General features: G+C 51.5%; 3 protein-coding genes across 7 annotated transcripts in view; 2 read left to right on the top strand and 1 right to left on the bottom strand.

The window, feature by feature from the left end:
* SHC1 (SHC (Src homology 2 domain containing) transforming protein 1) overlaps window positions 1-6,288 on the bottom strand; it is a 10,843-nt gene extending 4,555 nt beyond the window's left edge. For 2 of the 5 annotated variants that reach the window (XM_010838320.1, XM_010838321.1), the window contains exons 1-7: window positions 2,368-2,950; window positions 1,737-1,806; window positions 1,152-1,216; window positions 874-993; window positions 560-613; window positions 324-375; window positions 25-151 (exon numbers count right to left, since the gene is read on the bottom strand). In XM_010838320.1, the coding sequence (XP_010836622.1) occupies window positions 25-151; window positions 324-375; window positions 560-613; window positions 874-993; window positions 1,152-1,216; window positions 1,737-1,806; window positions 2,368-2,862 (983 nt within the window). In that variant the 5' untranslated portion in view covers window positions 2,863-2,950. Of the gene's footprint in view, window positions 1-24; window positions 152-323; window positions 376-559; window positions 614-873; window positions 994-1,151; window positions 1,217-1,736; window positions 1,807-2,367; window positions 2,951-5,050; window positions 5,209-6,024 lie in introns of those variants that run through there. The other 3 variants (XM_010838324.1, XM_010838322.1, XM_010838325.1) reach the window with 3 other exon arrangements.
* Window positions 6,289-6,412: 124 nt separating this feature from the next.
* Window positions 6,413-10,360, top strand: CKS1B (CDC28 protein kinase regulatory subunit 1B). Its single transcript, XM_010838319.1, has 3 exons — window positions 6,413-6,574; window positions 9,086-9,213; window positions 9,833-10,360. Exons 1-3 carry the CDS (start codon window positions 6,516-6,518, stop codon window positions 9,883-9,885), a joined length of 240 nt encoding a protein of 79 aa, XP_010836621.1. The 5' UTR covers window positions 6,413-6,515; the 3' UTR covers window positions 9,886-10,360.
* A 2,346-nt stretch (window positions 10,361-12,706) lies between these two features.
* Window positions 12,707-18,329, top strand: FLAD1 (flavin adenine dinucleotide synthetase 1). Its single transcript, XM_010838317.1, is given in 8 exon segments — window positions 12,707-12,793; window positions 13,261-13,485; window positions 14,902-15,646; window positions 16,538-16,685; window positions 17,136-17,234; window positions 17,313-17,412; window positions 17,415-17,504; window positions 18,252-18,329. Coding segments are annotated over 7 exon segments (1,341 nt in total). The 5' UTR covers window positions 12,707-12,793; window positions 13,261-13,404.
* The last annotated feature ends 216 nt before the right edge of the window (window positions 18,330-18,545 follow it).

The following is an 18,545-nucleotide window of genomic DNA, read 5'->3' as shown; positions in this document are numbered from 1 at the left end:
ACAGTACCTCAGGAACCCGCGCACCTGTCGTGGGGGGTGACGAGCCTGGGCGGGTTCCTGAGGTACTGTTTGAAGCGCAGCTCGAAGGCCTGGCCGATGGTGCTGATGACATCCTGAGCGAGCCCTTCGGGACACTCCAGGATGTGGCAGGCTGCGGGTGCAGCAGAGGCTGTTAGGGAGCTGGGCGGCGGGGGGAACCGTGGGGCTGGGAGGAGGCACAGACGGGGCCCTCGGCCTCTGTCCTTGGCAGGAGGAGCCCCCGGGCCCTGCTCACCTGCCCCTTGGACAGCCAGCCCCGCCCAGTGCTCCCATCCACACCTCACCTCTCTGATTCACCGGGTCTTTGGCAACATAGGCAACATACTCGGCTGTGTCCTGGGGTGGACAGAGGCAGAAGAGGCCAGTTAGCTAAACTGTACAGCCCCACCCCACTCCTGACCCCTTCAAGCCCAGTCTTTCTCAGACACTGCCTCAATCCCAGCAGGCTCGCTTCTCTCGCCAGTGTCCTCCCAATCCCCTCACTCTCCTCCCACCACCTGAGCTCCATTCCCCAACTCACCGGGTCCCCGCCGGATGCAAACGAGATGGACTGCATGTGGTGGTTGGCGATGATCTGAGCATTAGGGCAGAGGATGGAGAAGGAAAGGAATGATGGGCATCAGGCAGCCTCAGAGTCTACTGGGCACCGCCCACCAATGGCCAAGACCCCGGAGTCCCAGTCTCATCCTTTTGGCTTCTCAACGCGTGTTCTCCTAATCTCCTCCTTCCCTACTGTTCCGCTGCTCCCAAGCCTTCTCTCCCAGATAACCAAGTTCCCATTTAGCCCTCCCATTGATGTTTCTGCCCACCCCCCAACTGCCTCACCCCACCAACCTGTTTGCAGTCTGCGGCCATGAGGTTGAGGCTGCTGGTGGAGACGGTCAGAGTGATTGGCATTCCAGCAAATTTCAGGTTACTCCTCCCCAGAATGGAGCTGAGTGGACGGCTACAGGGCTACGGAAGGGCCCAAGGGTCTCAGAAGCTGGGGGGTCCCCCACACCAGGAAACCCCCACACTCCTGCCTTCCAGACTTCTCCCCACCTGCCCCACACTAGCCTTCCCCCTGCTCCTCCACATCTCCCAGCATCCCTAGCCCCACCGACCCCGGGTACCTTTCTCCTCCTTGTTGCCCCCTTAGCACCCGGCACAGCCTCACACACCAGACTGATGGCCTCCCGGGGAAAAGAGGGATCCTCAGACCCAGAGCCTGCCTCCCCCTCGGCTGGGGCCGCCACAGGGCTGGGGGAGGGGAAGGCCAGGCCAGACTCCAGGGGCACTCCAGGCTCTTTGTCGTGGTGGATTGAATTAAGGGCCTTTAATATTTGATGACACTGAGAGGCCGCTTCCTGGCTGATTGGGTTAGGGCCTCAATGGGTCTGGCCCCACCCCCTTCCAGCTACCAAATGTCCCATCCCCTTCCCAAAGGCAGCAGCAACCTTCCAGCTACCCCCATTTTCCACTCCAGCTCTAGCTGCCAGCTGCCTCTGCCACCTCCCCCACAACTCCCGGGGCTGGATAGTAAGAAGGAGCCAGGTCAAAGTTGCCCCTTTACATTAGGACTTAGACTCACTTCCCTAACTTTCTCTCAACCCCCTTTACCACCCAAAGATAAGCCATCACTAGCACCACCACCACGTGACCCATGCTCCCCACCCCTCATGAATCCTGGGACCACTCCTCCCCAAGCCCCACTAACCTGGTGACCTGAGTCCGGGTGTTGAAGTCAAGGGCGCGCATTGACTGCAGGACCTCCACACAGCCCATGTACTGAGGGGAGGGACAGGGGGACATCGGTAAGCCACCTCCCCCCACCTCTTCATAAAAGGCCCTAGGACTTCTCCTTCCTTGGTCCCTCGGGGAAGTAAAGATGAAGAAGCTCTGCCCACTGCCCATGGATATATCCCACAACATGCAGGACAAGAGGGGCAAAGAGAGAAGGCAAGCTAGGCGGACCTCATGCCTGTGGGAAGAGAATTTGGGAGGCGTGACGGGGCATCGGGTGGGATGGAGTGACATCTCCAGAAGCGGGCAGGAGACCGGAGGGGATAGTCAAGAGTCACTCATTCCAACACTTACTAAGGGCTTATGCTGGGCTTTGTGCTAAGCATGGCGGGGTGGGGGTAGGGGAGTCACAGAAGGAAGGGGCCCCAGACAGAGCTGGAAGGGAAGAGGTAAGAGAATTGGAGAAGGGGCAAGAAAGGTTTAAGAAACAGGACAACCGAAACCAAGGGAGTTGCTGGGGAAGAGCAGGGGGGAAAAAACGAGATTAGTAAGCAGAGGAACTGGAGGGGTCCGGGAGGGAGTGGGAGGGAGAGGATATTCACTCACCCGAACCAAGTAGGAAACCCCGGGTCCCATGACTTTGTCGTTGGGATGCAGCCAGCCCCGCGTGGGCTTATTGACAAAGCTCCCGTGGCGAGTCCACTCCTCGCCCCCCAGCTGGCCCCCTTCCACCCGAGTCCTGCGCCCGCCGCCTCCACTCAGCTTGTTCATGTCCTGGAGGAGGGGCAGGGGGCCTGAGTCCAGCGTGGCTGCCCCTGCGACCCCCTCCCCGTCCTCATTTGCCCTTCCTGGCTCCCCCTTCGGGCCCGGGCGCCCCCCAGCTGGGCTGGCCAGCTTCAGGCTGCTCATCCGGGGGAAGAAGGAGCACAGGGTGGTGGGGCTATCGTCCCCAGGCACAGGTGGCAGCACGGGCCCCAGGGACGAGGCTGAGGGGGACGGCAGCTCCTCCGGTGGGGTGGACCCTGAGGCCCCCTCCTCCAGCGATGACAGAGACTCATTCCGAAGTGGGTTATACTTGGGCTTGGGGGGCAGGAGATCCATGGCTGGAGTGAGAGGGAGGCTGCTGCCCAGCCTGGCCCCCCTGCCAGTCAGGGCAAGGGGGCCAGGCAGGGGGCATCCCAGGCCCTTAGTCTAATCGGACCTCTGTGGCCCAGGGATCTCAAGGGTCCTGGGGAGGGAGAGGGACAAGTAGCTCTGCCTTCCCCGGCTCAGACCCAGACAGTTTCAGGCCCCATCCCCGCCCAGCGTGGAGCCTCTTCTCAGGCTGAGAAGAGAACAGGCTGGACCTAGAGCTGCCTGGCTCCTCCCCAGGGGCGGGGAGCTAAGGGGAGAGACCAATCCCGGGGACAGTGCTGACTCACAGGCTCTGAGGGGCTGAGCCCCCAACACTGCCCCAACCCAGAACTCTCGCAGGGCAGAGCGATCCATGTCCCCCTGCCAGATCCCCCCACCCAACCGAACAAACAAGTAATTAGGGGAGGAGTAAAGTGGGAATGCGGGGGAAGGATGGAAGAGTGAGAAGGAAAGGAGGGCGATAAGAGGAGGTCTGGATCAATCCAGACCGGACAAGGGCAGGCCAAAGGGTGCAGGAAGCTGAGGGAGGGCGGTGGCGTGGCGGGGTGGGGGTGGGGGGGGTCACGGAGGAGGTTGAGGGAGGAAACAGAGGCAGCTGGGGGTGGGAAAGGGAGGGGATCCCTGAGCTCAGCAATTCCCTTCCTGTCCTGGTTGAACACTCACATTCCCTCAGCCTCCAGCTCCAGCACCCCCTCACCACTGCCCCACAGAGGGGTGACGGCCCTAGGGAGCCTGGGCCATTAGCCTCCTTGGCTCTCACAGCTGTGGAGGGAGCTAAAGAAATGGGAAAAAGAAGGGCATGGTCCCAGTGGATACAGGGAGGGGCCAAGAGGAAGAGCAAAGCTGTTAAAGTAAGAAGAATAAAGTCCAACCTGGTGGCACGTCAGGGAGCCGCCAGGCAGGAGCTGGAGCAGAGGACAGTCTGGTGGAGGCTTGTTCTCCGTGCATGGCGCCTACCATGCCAAGGAGCAGAGGCCCAAGCCAAGTACTTTTCTGCCCCACTCTTCCACAGGAAAGTAAGCTGTCAAGGGTAGAAGGGGTGGGGGGTGGCCAGGGCATTGACACTAAGGTCAGATCCCTAGACCTGCAGGTGAACACATACCCCTCCTTTTTAGTAGTGACCAGAAAGCGCAGGTATCCACCACGGAGCATGATGCCCCTCATACCAAGGACAGTCTGGCTGAAGGAGGTGGGGCAGTGTGACGGTTCTCCAAGAGAGGTGGCCAGGAAGGGACAGAGGGGCAGAAGACAAATCTGTGCTCATAAGAAAGGGGTGCCAGAAGAGGATTGAGGCGGACACAGGGAACAGTCCCAAACTCATTCCTTCCACCCACAGCATCCTGCCACAGCTCTGCTCCAGGGGGCCACAGAGGAAGTTGGAAAGCAACCAAAAATAAGTAGTAAAAGATACATATACCCTCACCAGGCTCACCGCGGAATTACCTATCTTTAGATTTACTTCAGAATATTTTTAAAAAATGCAAATTATCGTGTTACAGTGATTAACAACCCTGACAATTAAAACATGTCAGATACTGTGCTTATCACCGCCCCCGTAGTCCTCAACCCAGGAGAGCTTTACCACTCCATGCACAACTCCTGAGAAGAAAATCTATCACTGTTTCCTAAGGCCTCAGCACTCAGAAACAGAGAGAATGAGGAAAGGATTCTGCCAAAGCCTCACCGCTCCCCCCAACACACACACACCAGGATATCCTCATCTTTAGAGGTGGGCATTCTGTGGGTGCCTGCAGAATCCAGAGACAAGGAATGACCAACAGGTGTGGGCATGTTTAGAAAAGAAAGAGGAAGTAGGGCTCTTTAAATTTACGGAGGAAGAAAGGAGATTGCTACTGGGAATCTGAAGGAAGAAAGGAGATTGCTACTGAGAATCTGAACGACTGGGTGTGGGGAAGAAGTTGCATGTGGCTTTTCAGCCCAGCAGGGAGGAGGAGGCAAGAAAGGCGGAAAGTAGCAGGAAATGGCGAAAGCCTCAGGAATGTTTCCAGCAGGGAAGGCTGGGCAAGCAGGACCAGGAGAAATGCCTAGACTAGAACTCTGTTTGGGGGAGGGGAAGAGCCAGAGAAGTGGTGGGGCCTGAAGAGTCCCTTAAAAAAAAAAAAAATCAAACAGCAAAAAGGACACTGTTACCTACACCCATTCCAAGCCACCGTCTTCAGGTGGTAGAAAACTTTCTCTTCTGTCACACCCACATGTCACACATCGACAAATCCACGGCCCTACCCAGCTCCCGTCGTACAGGTATGAGACAAACAGCTGTTTCTGGGGTGGAGTCGGTCCTGGGAAGGGAAACTCAGGGAGTGGGGCAGGGAATCTATGAGCAAGTCTCCCTCCCACTCTCGTGCCAAACCCCAAGTCCAGCCCCCTTCAAGTAGGTCCACCCTTGGAAGGGGCTAAGGGAGAGAAAAAGGGCTGCCTCTAATCTCTTACTCCTCAGAGTCAGAGATGTGAACTTTTGACTTCCTATCCAGTGGAGCCTAAGAGCTCAGGAAAACTGAGCCAAGGGCCCCAAAGAGAAAAGGAACGAGGAAGCGCCAGCAGGTGAAGTTTCTGGGATTGAAGACAAAGCTCCTGAGGCGATGACAAGGGTCCAACCGGGATAACGCTCCTGAAGGGGCGTGGCCCCTCAAGACGCGTGCACCAGAGACTCCAGGGGGAGAGGCTTCTGGACGATCTGACGTGGATTAAGGAAGGGGCGAGGCTTCTAAAGGGGCGGAACCCTTAGGGAGGCGTGGCCTCACGAATTCGAATAGTTCCTTGAGTAGCAGGGTTCTGCCCTTTTGGGAGCTAGGCTTTTGATAGACAGGTGTTAGCGGAGAATCGTCTCGAGGAGGCGGAGTTTCGGGGAATCGGAAGGACTAACGCAGGGGTTTGGAAGCATGTCTGGGGGTGGGACTTCCAGGAAAGCTGGACGACAGGGTAGGACTGGGGACAATAAATGGAAAATAAGTCGGGGTTCGGAGAGCCCCCTGAAGTTGGGAGGTGGGACTTCCGGGGAGGGGGTCTCAGGGGGCGGGACTTGTAAATGAAGACCGGAAGTAGGGTCCCGGGAGAGGGGTTCCGGGGTAGAGGAGTGGGTCACCTAAGAAGAAAAATGTCCCAACTCACCAGGACTTCATGGAGTCTCCGCACCGCACCGCGGGCCGATTTGGTTCCGGATCACGCCACTGCCTCCTCAGGTCGCCGCTCCAACTTTCTCCCCGGGCCCGGCCTCCCTGGAGAAACTTTATTACACTCACTTCCGGCCTCACTAACCCCTGACCCTCTACCTCATTGTCCCTCCTTCACCCGTCCCACTTTCCCGAATCAGCCAATGGCAGCGCGAGGACGCGCACAGTGGCAATGATAGCCAATAAAAAGCCTATTTTTTACTTACGGCAATTCTTGAGCAATGTTCAGTCCAATGAGGACTTGAGTAGAAGCAAACCTAAGCCAATCGGAGGCTTGAAGGTGGGGTTGTCCCGCCTTCCTCCAGAGGGACCAATAGACAGCGCAGGCGGCGTGTTTGAAAGCGAGGCCAAAGAGGGTGGGAGCGCGTGCTGCTGGGAGTTGTTCGGAGGTTGGCGGCGCGGGGCTGAAGGTCCTCAGGCAGAGTGATCATGTCGCACAAACAAATTTACTATTCGGACAAATACGACGACGAGGAGTTCGAGTACCGGTTAGTGCCGGCGCGGGGGCAATATCAAGGTCGTGAGTTTTGACAACTGAGGGCACGAGAATTGGTAACGGGGACTGAAACAGCAGAGTTGGCGCATGCGCGGGAGGTTAACGGGAATGGGTGCGTTTAGAGTGTAAGGCGCATGCGCGAAAGGTAGGGGGCAATTTAAAAAAAACTCTAAAGTGATAGCGAATTTGGAAGGAGGCGTGGGTGGTCGTGGTTAGAGTGTTCGAATGTTAGAATACTGACCACCCTCAGCTTTGCGGGTTTCTGGACTATTCTCTCACCTCAGTTGAGTAAACTGAACTTGCCTTCTTGAGACTGTATTACAGCCACACCGTAGAGCCTTCTGGGAGAAGGTGGCAAAGGCGAAGCTTGAATTTTCTTCGAGTCCTCAAAGTGAGGGGAGTTCTAAGAGAGCCTGAGTGTTGCTTATTAATCCATGGGAAAGGGGCGTGATTGTCTGATTTGTTTTAGGAAGGGGGGCTTCGAGGAACTGGAATGGAATAAAACTGACCAGGAACACTGAGGAAAGACTTAATATGGCCCTAATAGATCACCGTCAAATGTTTGAAGGGCATCTACTTGGGAAACAATTATGGAGTGTTTATAGGTTTCAGGTGTTCTGCTAAAGTACACGGATAAGCCACGGTCCCTGCTTTCAACAGACCTAAAAAATATGTGGAAATACTGACAGGCTTCAGAAAGAAGATGATAATTGGTATGATAGAGCTATGTACAGGTAGGTTGTGGTGGGAGCACGTAGGATTCACCAAGCATGATAAAGAAAGGAATCCGTACAGAGTTTGCATTTGATAAACCCTAAGTCCAAAATTCTAGATTAGAAAATAATTTAAAAAATAGAAAATAACTTTACAAATGTTGGCATTCCACTAATCTGTAGTAAGCCTTAATAGTTAAAACAACTGGAAGCTTGGTTTTCTTGTGTTTCTTCAGCCTAGTGCAGGGCTCTGAGCCTTCTGGAGAACTTGGTGTATGCTGTCAAATAACACTGTTTGCATTATTTTTATGTCAAATCCTTGGGAAAAGATCCCCAGCCCTGGGATTTCACTGTTGGTCCAGTGGCTAAGATGCCAAACACCCAATGCAGGGGACCTGGGTTCAATCCCTGGTCAGGGAACTACAGGGAACTAGGTCCCACATGCTGCAACTACAAACCAGACCAAAAGAAAAGAAACACTCCAGCCCTGTTTGAACCCAGTTAACTTTCTTTTTCTCAGCTGTTTTTGTCAACATCTGAACTTGGCTAACTAAAATTGTGTGCTTAAAATGTCTTTGCAGGGCTAGGGAGACATCATTAGTTTCATCCTCTGGAGGATGTAAGTCTTGGCAGTGATATTTGATTTAAGGAAAGGTTTGTTTTGTTTTTTTGGTCTAAATAGTCCTGGAACCCAGTCTTTATGCCAGAGGCTTGTTAGGATGTAAGCTGTTTTCAGACATTTAGACTAGAATTGACTCGAGGGTGGTGGGGGTAGTGGAATCCCTTTTACTTAGCAGAGAGAGAGCATTCAATGCAGTTTCACTGAACATAATCAAGTCTGGGTCACCCCAATTCAAGTAGTCATTTCTTTGCTATAAAAGGAGACTTATCCTTGGTTAGGAAAGCATGAAGTCTCCCCCAAAGAAGTCTGGTGGCACATCCTTTCAGAGTTGAAAAATGTAACTTATGAGGATAGATTTTAAAAGATAAGATTTTTCTATTTCATTCTTGGTGGCAGGGGTGGGTAAAAAAGTCTTTATTTCACCAGCAGATAAATTCAGGTCATCTAAGATTTAGTAACCAAATGGATTATGAGAAAAATGTTTGCCTTCAGGTGTTTGTAAAATTGTAAAACTTAAAAATAAGGGAGGGGATTGTGGACATTTTTGTACATAGGCCATAGAAATGTATATAAGTATAAATGTATAAATAGATATCTTTGTTGTTGTTTAGTCCCTAAGTCGTGTCCAACTCTTTGCGACCCCATGGATTATAGCCCGCTAGGCTCCTCTGTCCATGGAATTCCCCAGGCAAGAATACTGGAGTGGGTTGCTATTTCCTTCTCCATATAGTTGATTTTATGTTCTGGCTCTTCCACACAGCACTCCCTGATAGGCCTTTCCTCTCTGAAATTACTTCTCTCCCTTCCTTACAACCCTGTTCAGAGCCACCCCTAATTATTAACTGTGTGTGTTCTGGGGCTCCCGTTATATTAAGAGTAATCAACTAGAGGACTGTAAGTGGCTGTAATTTTGGCACTCATTCACGGGTGTTATTCATTAATATGTACTTTCTAATATACTTTCGTGAGAATTTATGTAACTTGGCCCGTAACTTGGGCTTTTTTTCTAGCTGCCTTTGCGCTACAATAAGATTTTATAAACTCCCTGCCATTACAAACTGGTTTCTCTTTTCTTGTCTGTCTTGGCTTTACCTGCTGGCCCCCCTCATCTGATAGATTGTACCCAATACTGATACAAATTTCCCACCTTCCCATGTTTCTATTACAGGCATGTCATGTTGCCCAAGGACATAGCCAAGCTGGTCCCTAAAACTCATTTGATGTCTGAATCTGAATGGAGGAATCTTGGTGTTCAGCAGAGTCAGGGATGGGTCCATTATATGATCCATGAACCAGGTCAGTGCAATGGCAGAAAGCAACCATGTAGGACCAAGGAAATGAAGGAATGATAGGTGGGGATGATTTATGGGTTTCTTAACTCACCAACCATCTAGAAAAACAGGAGTGACCAAAAATAAGAAATACAGTATCTGGGAGGTTCAGATACAACCTGTCACTGGAGGGGGAAAAAAAAAAAACTCCTTTAATCTCTAATTCAGTCAGAGAAGATATATATATATATGTGTGTGTGTGTGTGTGTTTAAAGACCACATATATCTTGGTGTAGAGGTTATGGCCTCTTCTTCATTCTCCATCAGAAAGTGAATTTTGAGATGTGTTCCAAATAAACCAAGGAAAGTATATTTCTTGATAAGGCACCAGACACCAAACTATCAGGCAAAACTAATAAAGGACACCCCGGGGCTATAGAAGCATAGCAAGAAAACCGATATTAATAATTCTGTGCTTGGTACACAAGCCAGGCTTCTGGGTCTGCTTCTAAGGCCATATGCTTAAATCTTTATTTAGTTACAAAGATCTAAATGGTGATAGCTGGGAAGAGGGAGTGGGATACACTGTAGGTTGTGCATGGGATGGTGTGATTTCACTTACTCTTTAGATCTCACTCTTTCAGAACCTCACATCTTGCTGTTCCGGCGCCCACTGCCCAAGAAACCAAAGAAATGAAGCTGGGGAGCCACTTTTCAGCCTCAAGCTTTACACAGCTGTCCTCACTTGCTAACATCTTCCTGATGACATTATTGTGTTGCCTTCTTGTTTCTCACTTTGATATTTAAAGGATTTTCAATACACTGTATGTGCTGGTGACTGCTTTGCTTCTTGAGCAGAACTGACAGGAAGGACCACAGCCCAGCTGGATGAGTGAGTGCTCTCTGGGTTGCAGCCTCAGCTAAGTGTGACCCCCAAAACCTACGTGAGCTCTGAATCCAGCAGAACACGCTTGACAGATGGAGAAAGCATCTGAGAAGAAGACCACGGCTATTCCAGGGATTGTGTAAACTTGGCTGTTTTGGGTTTTTTCCTGCCAGGTGTTGTGTGTATGTTGATTTATGTTTCAGTATATTGGAAACTTTCCATTTTATTCCAAGAAATCTGTTCCATGTTAAAAGCCTTGATTAAAGAGGAAGTTTTTATAATCTAATTCTCTAATTGTTAAAGTTCCCCCCCCCTCAGGACATCACCCTCACTATTATGGTCCTAATTATATGCTCTTCAGTAAGATAATGAAGCTCGGCTCTTTGTTAACACTGAGGTTTGTTTCAACATTGAAGTTAACTGGTTTGTAATCTACTTTAAGTAGACTTTGCTGTCAAATATCTACTGAAATATATTTCACTCTAACTACAGGCCTGAGAGGTTATATAGGGACAACAACATCTCATCAAAACAAATCAGTTGTTTTCTATGGTCGGGTACTGCCATTAACATAGTCTGAGTTTTTTTGAAGGGCATACAAGAGTTCTTGGGGCTTCCTTGGTGGCTCAGACAGTAAAGAATCTTCCTACAATGCAGGAAACCCAGATTCGATCCCTGGGTTGGGAAGATCCTCTGGAGAAGGGAATGGCTACCCACTCCATTATTCTATTCTTGCCTGGAGAATTCCATGGACAGAAGAGCCTGGCGGGCTATAATCCATAGGGTCACAAAGAGACTTTACACTTATCAAGGGTAAAGTGGGGCTGCTAGTATACTCCACTTCCTGACCAGCCTAAGGCTCCGGCACACCTATGGCCTGTTCAGTCCACAGAGTGGTTTGGGAGTGTTTTCAGTGGTTCTCACTTTGGCCAAACATTGGAATCACCTGAGTAGCTTTAAAGTGCTGATACCTGAGTCATTCCCAGGGAAGTGGACTTAATTGGTCTGGGGTATGGCCTGGATAAGGGGATTTCACCTGGATAAGGGGATTTCAAGCATTCTTAAAAAGGTAGTTACTGCACTGAGCTTTGAGAAAACGGTTGTAAACTGTGGCTATTTAAGAGGCATTTTGCCAAATAATAGCTTACTTTCTACTTTTAATAGTAGTGCTCAGTAAGGGAGATTAGTCTTCCCACTTTCTCTTAATTTTTCACTCATTTATTCCTAGAGCAGTAGTAGTCAGCGTTCAGGTGTGGTCCCTGGTCCGGAAGCATCAGAATCACCTGGAAACCCAGAAGTGCTCATTCTTGGACTCCACCCTAGACCTACTGAATCAAACTCTAAGGGTTGGACACAGTGACATTTTAACAGGCTCTTTAGGTGATTCTGGTGCACACTTAAATTTGAGAACCCACTAAAAGACTCAGAGCTGATGTTGATGGGTAGGGAGGAGGCATTTCAGGGAGGGGCTTGTCAAATATCACCATGATTATTAAAGATACTGTAGCATATGGCTTATGCCATTAGGAAAGCCCAAGTTTGTTTTTTTAGAGTGGAGACTCTCTTAATTGGAAAAACAAAACTGGGCTTATTACCTGAAGGTTCTAGAAGCCTGGCTCTATCATTCACTGAAGTGTTTTTGTGGGGTTTATGTGGCATCTCTTCACCTTTTTGAACCTGTTGCCCATCTGTAAAATGGGCATATCTGTCTCAGAGGGGTTTTAGCAGAGTAAAATGAGGCAGTGTGGCTCAGTTCTCCACATGAAATTTTAGACCTTTACTACAAAAAGCAATGGCATCAGCATGACAGGAGCGTTTGTTAAATGCAGATCTCTGGCCCCACCCAAACGGCCAGAATCCTGTAGATCTAATCAGCATATTAAAAAGGCCCCCAGACGATTGACAGGAGTATTAAGTACTTTTAGACCAGAGGCAAAATAAGTGGAAGCTGAGAATCCAAAGTGGACAGTGGCCCTCCCTTTGTCGCTGCCCTCACTTGTACCTACAAGACCAATTAACTGGGAGAGGTTATGTTTAAAGCACCATCTGGAACAAGGTGGGGCAAGACTTCGTTGTCAAAAAAGCTGAAGTAATTAGCTTTATCGTTTATAAGAGACAAATGAAAGTTCCACACAATAAAAGCTCACCACCAGGATCTCATTAACTCACGGGCAATCCTGACAATTTTTCTTGGTGTCCGTCCAACTTCCACTTGCTTCAGTGTAAAATCCCCTTTGACACCAGTGCAGCCCCTGACTCCTCAGAATGAGTCATGGTTCATGAGTAACAGATAGTATGTGCACGCAAGAATTTGAACACTGAGCGGAGGTGAGAGTCAAGCGTCTCCTTACTTCCAGCACCAGAGGGGAGCACCACAAACACCTTAGAGCCCCTTCAGCCCTCGGCTCCTTCCACTCCTCAGGTTCTTTCCTGAGAGAAAAGCCCCGCCCCCCGGCTAAGGCCCAGCCCCCTCGCTTCCGGGTGAGGGTGGCCACGTGGTTGTCGCCAATAACAACCCAGCACCACTCCCGCCCTCTGGATGAGGCTCGCGAGCAATGGTCGACTACACCAATGGACCCATAGAAGTAGTCTGAGCGACGGCCAAAATAACCAATTAATATGAGGTGAGTGTGAATCTGAGGCGGGACTCTGAGTACGGAAGCTGCCCCGAGACAAGAGGAAAGGAGAGGGAAAGACCCGGTGAAAGAGTAAGAGGCAGGTGAGAACCTGGAAGAGCTCAGCAGTCTGAAGCGTGGCGGGAAAAGACAGGATTCTGGGCCAGAAAGGGTGTGGAAGCCTGCAGAAGAAGGCTGCTGAGTTCTGGTCGGTGGTGTAAGGAGGGAACGTATTTAAAGGAGCCAAGGCCCAGGATAAGGTAGACATTTAAAGGGACAGGTGCCCCAAAGAGAAGACACATATAAATATAAAAGCACAGATGCCCTGGATAGAGCCTACCCTAGAGGAGCCGAGCTCTGCAGCAGAAGACATTTTTAAGTGGTAGATTCGGGAGAGAAGGACATTTTAAGGCGACTAGGACGGAGCATAGAAGACATTGAAAGAGGTGTGGGCTAGAGTTTAAGAACACGTTTATTAAACGGACAGGGATAAAGGAGTCGATTGTCAAGGGCCTGGTGAGGAAAACTATGCACTCCTCCTCTTCCCCATTGTCCTTTCTGGCTCCTCCAGGTTCCCTCCACCTCGGAATCCCTCTTCCCAGGCTATGACCCTCAGTGCCCTGTAGACCTGGCTGGCCCCCAATGCTTGCGACCCCTAATTGGGGGTCTGGGTGGCTACTGGAGGGCCTTCCGGAGGGGCAGAGAAGGCAGGACCATGGCATCTAGGGCCTCTGAACCTCCGCCAGGGCGCAGCGTGACGGCGGGCATCATCATTGTTGGAGATGAGATCCTCAAGGTGTGTCTGGGACAGAGGAGGGGGGAGGGGCAGCATTCTCCGGTCCTTGGGAGCTTGCTCCACGTTCTGTTGAGGGAGGGTGAACCAGGGTGGGAGCCCTCTTGCTGCAGTAGGGCCCTGGAGTGAGTCCAAGATATTGGAGGAAAAGTGACCCTTATTCTTTCGATTACTCTGGTGAAAAACTTGTAGCAAATTCCCTACAAATTGCCAAGCAGTATGGTAGGGGGAGGAGGACCTTTACAGAAATGACAAGGAGTCCAGCGTGTATAGGAGGTACAGGTGCATGTATTATTTCAGAGTTATGTCCAACCTATTTGGAAAAATGACCCAAAGCATTCAGGAGAGATAGAAGGAAAGTACTAGAAGGGGGAAATCTCTTCTGAATGATCAGGGAAGTCTCACTAGAGGTCATGGTGGGCATCAGGTTTGTAATAGTAATACTGAGTGCTTACTAGGGCCTGGCAGTGTGCTTGTATTACATCACATATGTGATTTTCCTAATCCTTACAACAACCCTATGACGTGGGTACTTTTATTCCAAATCTCAATGAATAGATACTGAGACTGAGGCTCAGAAAGGTTGAGAGGCTTTCCCTGAACAGCTATAAGTGGTAGGTGGGATTCCAACTTGATTCACATTTACTCCAGAGCCAACCTTAACCACTAAACTCTAGAGAAGTAGAAGGAGATAGGGCTAGAAAAGAAGAATGCGTACACACCAGAGACACACAGCCTCAAATATTCTGCAAAGGAATTTGAACTTTATTCTGTATATGGTTGGAAATAACAAGTGACTTTTGAGCCAAGAGTGACACAATCACAGTGACATGTTAGCAAGGTTGCTGCAGAGGCCTAGGGCAGAGTGCTGTGGCAGGACACTGGGAGCCTGGCCAGGGGTCTGTTGCCACCATCCAGGTGAAAGGTGCCAAGGACCTGTTTGGTGGCAGTAGGAACAAAGAAGAGAGCAGATGGAGAGACATTTCAGAAGTAGAATTGACAGCATGAAGGGCCTGACAGGCTGCAGACAGTGTCTGAGGATGCCACTGACCCAAGTAACAACGGCCAGAAATCTGAAGATGCCCTTAAGCACTTGGGGCCAGGGGACTGAAACTGTCAGGGTTGATGAGGAAGTGGATGAGTGGTCCACATAAAATTGATAATTGAATCCATAAGCAGAGAGGAGGTCAAGGTCCAAGCGCAGAGATGGAAGCCCAAGGTGGATCACATTACCCCTGACTCCATTCACATGGATTTTCCCACTCTTGGGCCCAGTGTGGGCTTGTGGGCTGCCAGAGGTGGGTGTCCCCCAAAGAGCAGAGTGCTCTGTCAGCAGGCAGTTGCAGCTTGATCCTTCCTGCTTTGCCCTGCATCCCCACAGCACTGACATGCTCATCTTCCCCATCCCCAATCTCCCAGGGACACACTCAAGACACCAACACCTACTTTCTGTGCCGGACACTGCGTTCCCTGGGGGTCCAGGTGTGCCGAGTCTCTGTGGTACCCGACGAGGTAGCCACCATCGCAGCTGAGATCACAGCTTTCTCCAGCCGCTTCACCCACGTCCTCACAGCAGGGGGTATCGGCCCCACACATGATGATGTGACGTTTGAGGCAGTGGCCCAGGCTTTTGGGGACGAGCTCAAGCCACACCCTGAGCTGGAAGCGGCCATCAAGGCCCTAGGAGGGGCGGGCTGGGAGAAACTGTCGCGGGTGCCCACCTCTGCCCGCCTGCATTATGGCACAGATCCTCACACTGGCCACCCCTTCCGATTCCCACTAGTCTCCGTCCGAAATGTCTACCTCTTCCCGGGAATTCCGGAGCTGCTGCGTCGGGTGCTGGAAGGGCTGAAGGGGCTGTTCCAAAACACAGCTGTTCAGTTCCACTTGCGGGAAATGTATGTGGCAGCTAACGAGGCCTCTATCGCCCCCATCCTGGCCGAGGCCCAGGCCCATTTTGGGCGCAGGCTTGGCCTGGGTTCCTACCCTGACTGGGGCAGTAACTACTATCAGGTGAAGCTGACACTGGACTCTGAGGAAGAAGGGCCCCTGGAGGAGTGCCTGGCCTACCTGACCGCCCGTCTACCCCAAGGATCAGTGGTGCCCTACGTGCCCAATGCCGTGGAGCAGGCCGGTGAGGCCGTGTACAAACTCACTGAGTCAGGTAGGCACCTCCTGGGGAAGGGGCAGAAGGTGCCAGACCACTGGTGCCACCCTAGGTCTTAGGAGTGGTGGGCTGTTGGAGGCTTGCCGCAGATCCAAGAGAAGGTAGAAGATAGCTACAGCTGATTCATTCATTCTTCCAATAAATATCAATTGAGTACCTCCTTTCAGCAACATTGTGCTGGGTGTTGGGGGTTTAGCGCAACAGGACAGAGGTACCCCTGCTCTGGACAAGGAGTTTTAACAGGAGAGGGGGATGTTAAAAAGGTAATCGTGCATGAGGGGTCAGTGATGAAGGGATTTCCACAGCAGGGAGATCAGCCTTGATCTGGGCTTGGAGAAGGCTTCCCTGGGTGAATGACACATAAGCTGAGTGATAAGGAGGATTTTCACATGGCGCTAGTGGTAAAGAACCCCCTTGCCAATGCTGAAGACTTAAGAGACGCAGGTTTGATCCCTAGGTCAGGAAGATCCCCTGGAGGAGAGCATAGCAATCCACTCCAGTATTCATGCCTGGAGAATCCTGTGGACAGAGGAGCCTGGCAGAATATAGTCCGTAGGGTCACAAAGAGTCAGACACAACTGAAGCGACTTAGCACGCACACATGCAAGAAGAATTTGGTTAGACCAGGAGATGGGCAGGAGGACAGTGTGAAAGAGGGAAGGAAGCAGCATGAGCTGTAGGAGAATGAAAAGAAACCAGGACCCCTCAGAGGGAATACACTGAGGTGAAGAATACCGTGAGGTATGGCTAAATGGCGGGCCGGGGGCAGATGAAGGAATTGAACACTGGGAAGATAGAGAGGGGCTAAAGCAAGGGCAGCTTGGCCCCCACTGCCCTCTGACAGCCATATGTAGCTAACTGATGCCCTCTTCCCTGCCTGCCTGGCAGGGTCTTCTCTGGGGGAGAAGGTGGCAGGTGCCCTCCAGACCATTGAGACTGCCCTGGCTCGGTACAGCCTCACCCAGCTCTGCGTGGGCTTCAACGGGGGCAAGGACTGCACTGCCCTCCTGCACCTCTTCCATGCCGCAGTGCAGAGGTGAGCTCACCCCCTGGAGGCAGACCCCAGAGATAGAGCTGCCCCATTGGCTAGTTCCCCATCCTAAGAAGCAGGAAGGAAGGGGGGTGTCTGGGTGGGGCTTGGCAGGGCAGTAGCCACAGTGACCAGTTCTGATCCTCCCCATATTTATTGAGCATCTGACACCTACCTGGCCCTGGGTATGGATGTGCCAGCCACCTTCCCCAACCACAGGGAAGTCACAGTCCTGTCGGGAGGTAAGGCCTACATACTAGAAACGGGTGTGGGCTCCAGGTTTTAGAGATCAGAGTGGGCTTGCCAGAGGAAATGGGTTCTTCCCTTCAGATGAGAAGGCCGAAAAGGGAGAAGGAGAGGGTGTCTATCCCAGTGGCCAAAGGGAACAGAGCAAGCTCTCTGGGGAGTGTTTCCTTGCCCATCCTGGCAAGCCAATGGATCCTGCCTCCTCCCCAGGAAGTGCCCTGATGCTCAGGAGCCCCTCCAGATCCTGTATATCCGCAGCATCTCCCCTTTCCCTGAGCTGGAGCAGTTTCTACAGGACACCATCAAGAGGTACTAGGGGCCTTGGAGATTTGGGATTCCAGAGGGACTTGGCAGGGCCCATTCCTGACTCCCGGCGCTCTTCCTCAGGTACAATCTGCAGGTGCTGGAGGCTGAAGGAGACATGAAGCAGGCCCTAAGTGAGCTGCAGGCACGGCACCCCCAGCTGGAGGCTGTGCTGATGGGCACCCCCGCCGCACTGACCCCTACTCCTGCAGCCTCTGCCCCTTCAGCCCCACCGACCCAGGCTGGCCTGCATTCATGCGCATCAACCCACTCCTGGTATGGGGAAGGGGGTTTCTTGCCTTCAGTCTCCTGTCCCCCGTCAGTCACTGCACCCTGGCTTCCTGGGGCGGGCTTGGGCTTGGATGAAATGGCCCCATCAGCCAAGGGAGGCAGTGGTATTTATTCATTCAGCCTTTTGATCAGGTTATATTGAGCACTAATTCAACAGCAAGCATTGTGGACTGAACAGTGTCTTAGACCTGTGCTGTCCAATATGGTAGCCGTGAGCCATTTATTTACACTTGAATTGTAATTAATTGAAATGAAATACAAATTGCTTTAAAAAGTTGAATTGTATACTTTAAAAAGATGAATATCATGGCTTATGAATTATATCTCAATTTTTTAATTAAATACGATTCAAACTTCAGTTCCTTAGTTGTACGTTGTACTAGCCCTATGTCAAATGACTACCATGTTAGACAGCATAGATACAGACCATTTCCATCATTGCAGAAAGTTCTACTGGACAGCACAGGCTTACACAAATAGCCTTAAACAGCCTCTCCCTTTCCTCCTGGAAATTACATGCCAGCAGAGGGTGGATTGAGAATGGGGAGGGGACGGGATGGTTTCTCTCATTGATTGGCATACACAGAGCAAGATGTACCGGAGAGTTTAGTAGCAGGCCCTCCCTCCAAGGCTAGGGGAGCAAAAGAACTGGGATAGGCTCTTTCCCAGGTGGATGAAGGTAGATGTAGGAGGGGGAGTATTTGTGACTCCGCTCTGATGCTGGCCTCCCAGGACTGGACCTACAGAGACATCTGGGACTTTCTGCGCCAACTGTTTGTCCCCTACTGTATCCTGTATGACCGAGGGTAAGCTGTTGGGGGAACAGGATGGGTATGTGGAAGACATGAGGGTGCTGGGACTGGGAACACCAAGCCCACCACAAACCCACCATACCCTCCACCCCCCCCCACCCCACCCCCCACCCAGCTACACATCACTGGGAAGCCGGGAGAACACAGTACGGAACCCGGCCCTGAAGTGCCTGAGCCCAGGAGGACAGCCCACCTACCGTCCGGCCTACCTGCT

This window comes from Bison bison, unplaced genomic scaffold (genome assembly GCF_000754665.1).
Source record: "Bison bison bison isolate TAMUID 2011002044 unplaced genomic scaffold, Bison_UMD1.0 scf7180017864093, whole genome shotgun sequence".
Taxonomy (NCBI): Eukaryota; Metazoa; Chordata; class Mammalia; order Artiodactyla; family Bovidae; genus Bison; species Bison bison.
This window is presented reverse-complemented; position numbering and strand designations above follow the sequence as displayed.

Excerpts from the sequence above, each read along its gene's own strand:
- CKS1B (XM_010838319.1), top strand. The coding sequence starts at position 6,516 with ATGTCGCACAAACAAATTTACTATTCGGACAAATACGACGACGAGGAG. Across the intron at positions 6,575-9,085 it reads GACGAGGAGTTCGAGTACCG|GCATGTCATGTTGCCCAAGG; the intron begins GTTAGTGCCGGC and ends TTTCTATTACAG. Across the intron at positions 9,214-9,832 it reads TTATATGATCCATGAACCAG|AACCTCACATCTTGCTGTTC; the intron begins GTCAGTGCAATG and ends TCACTCTTTCAG.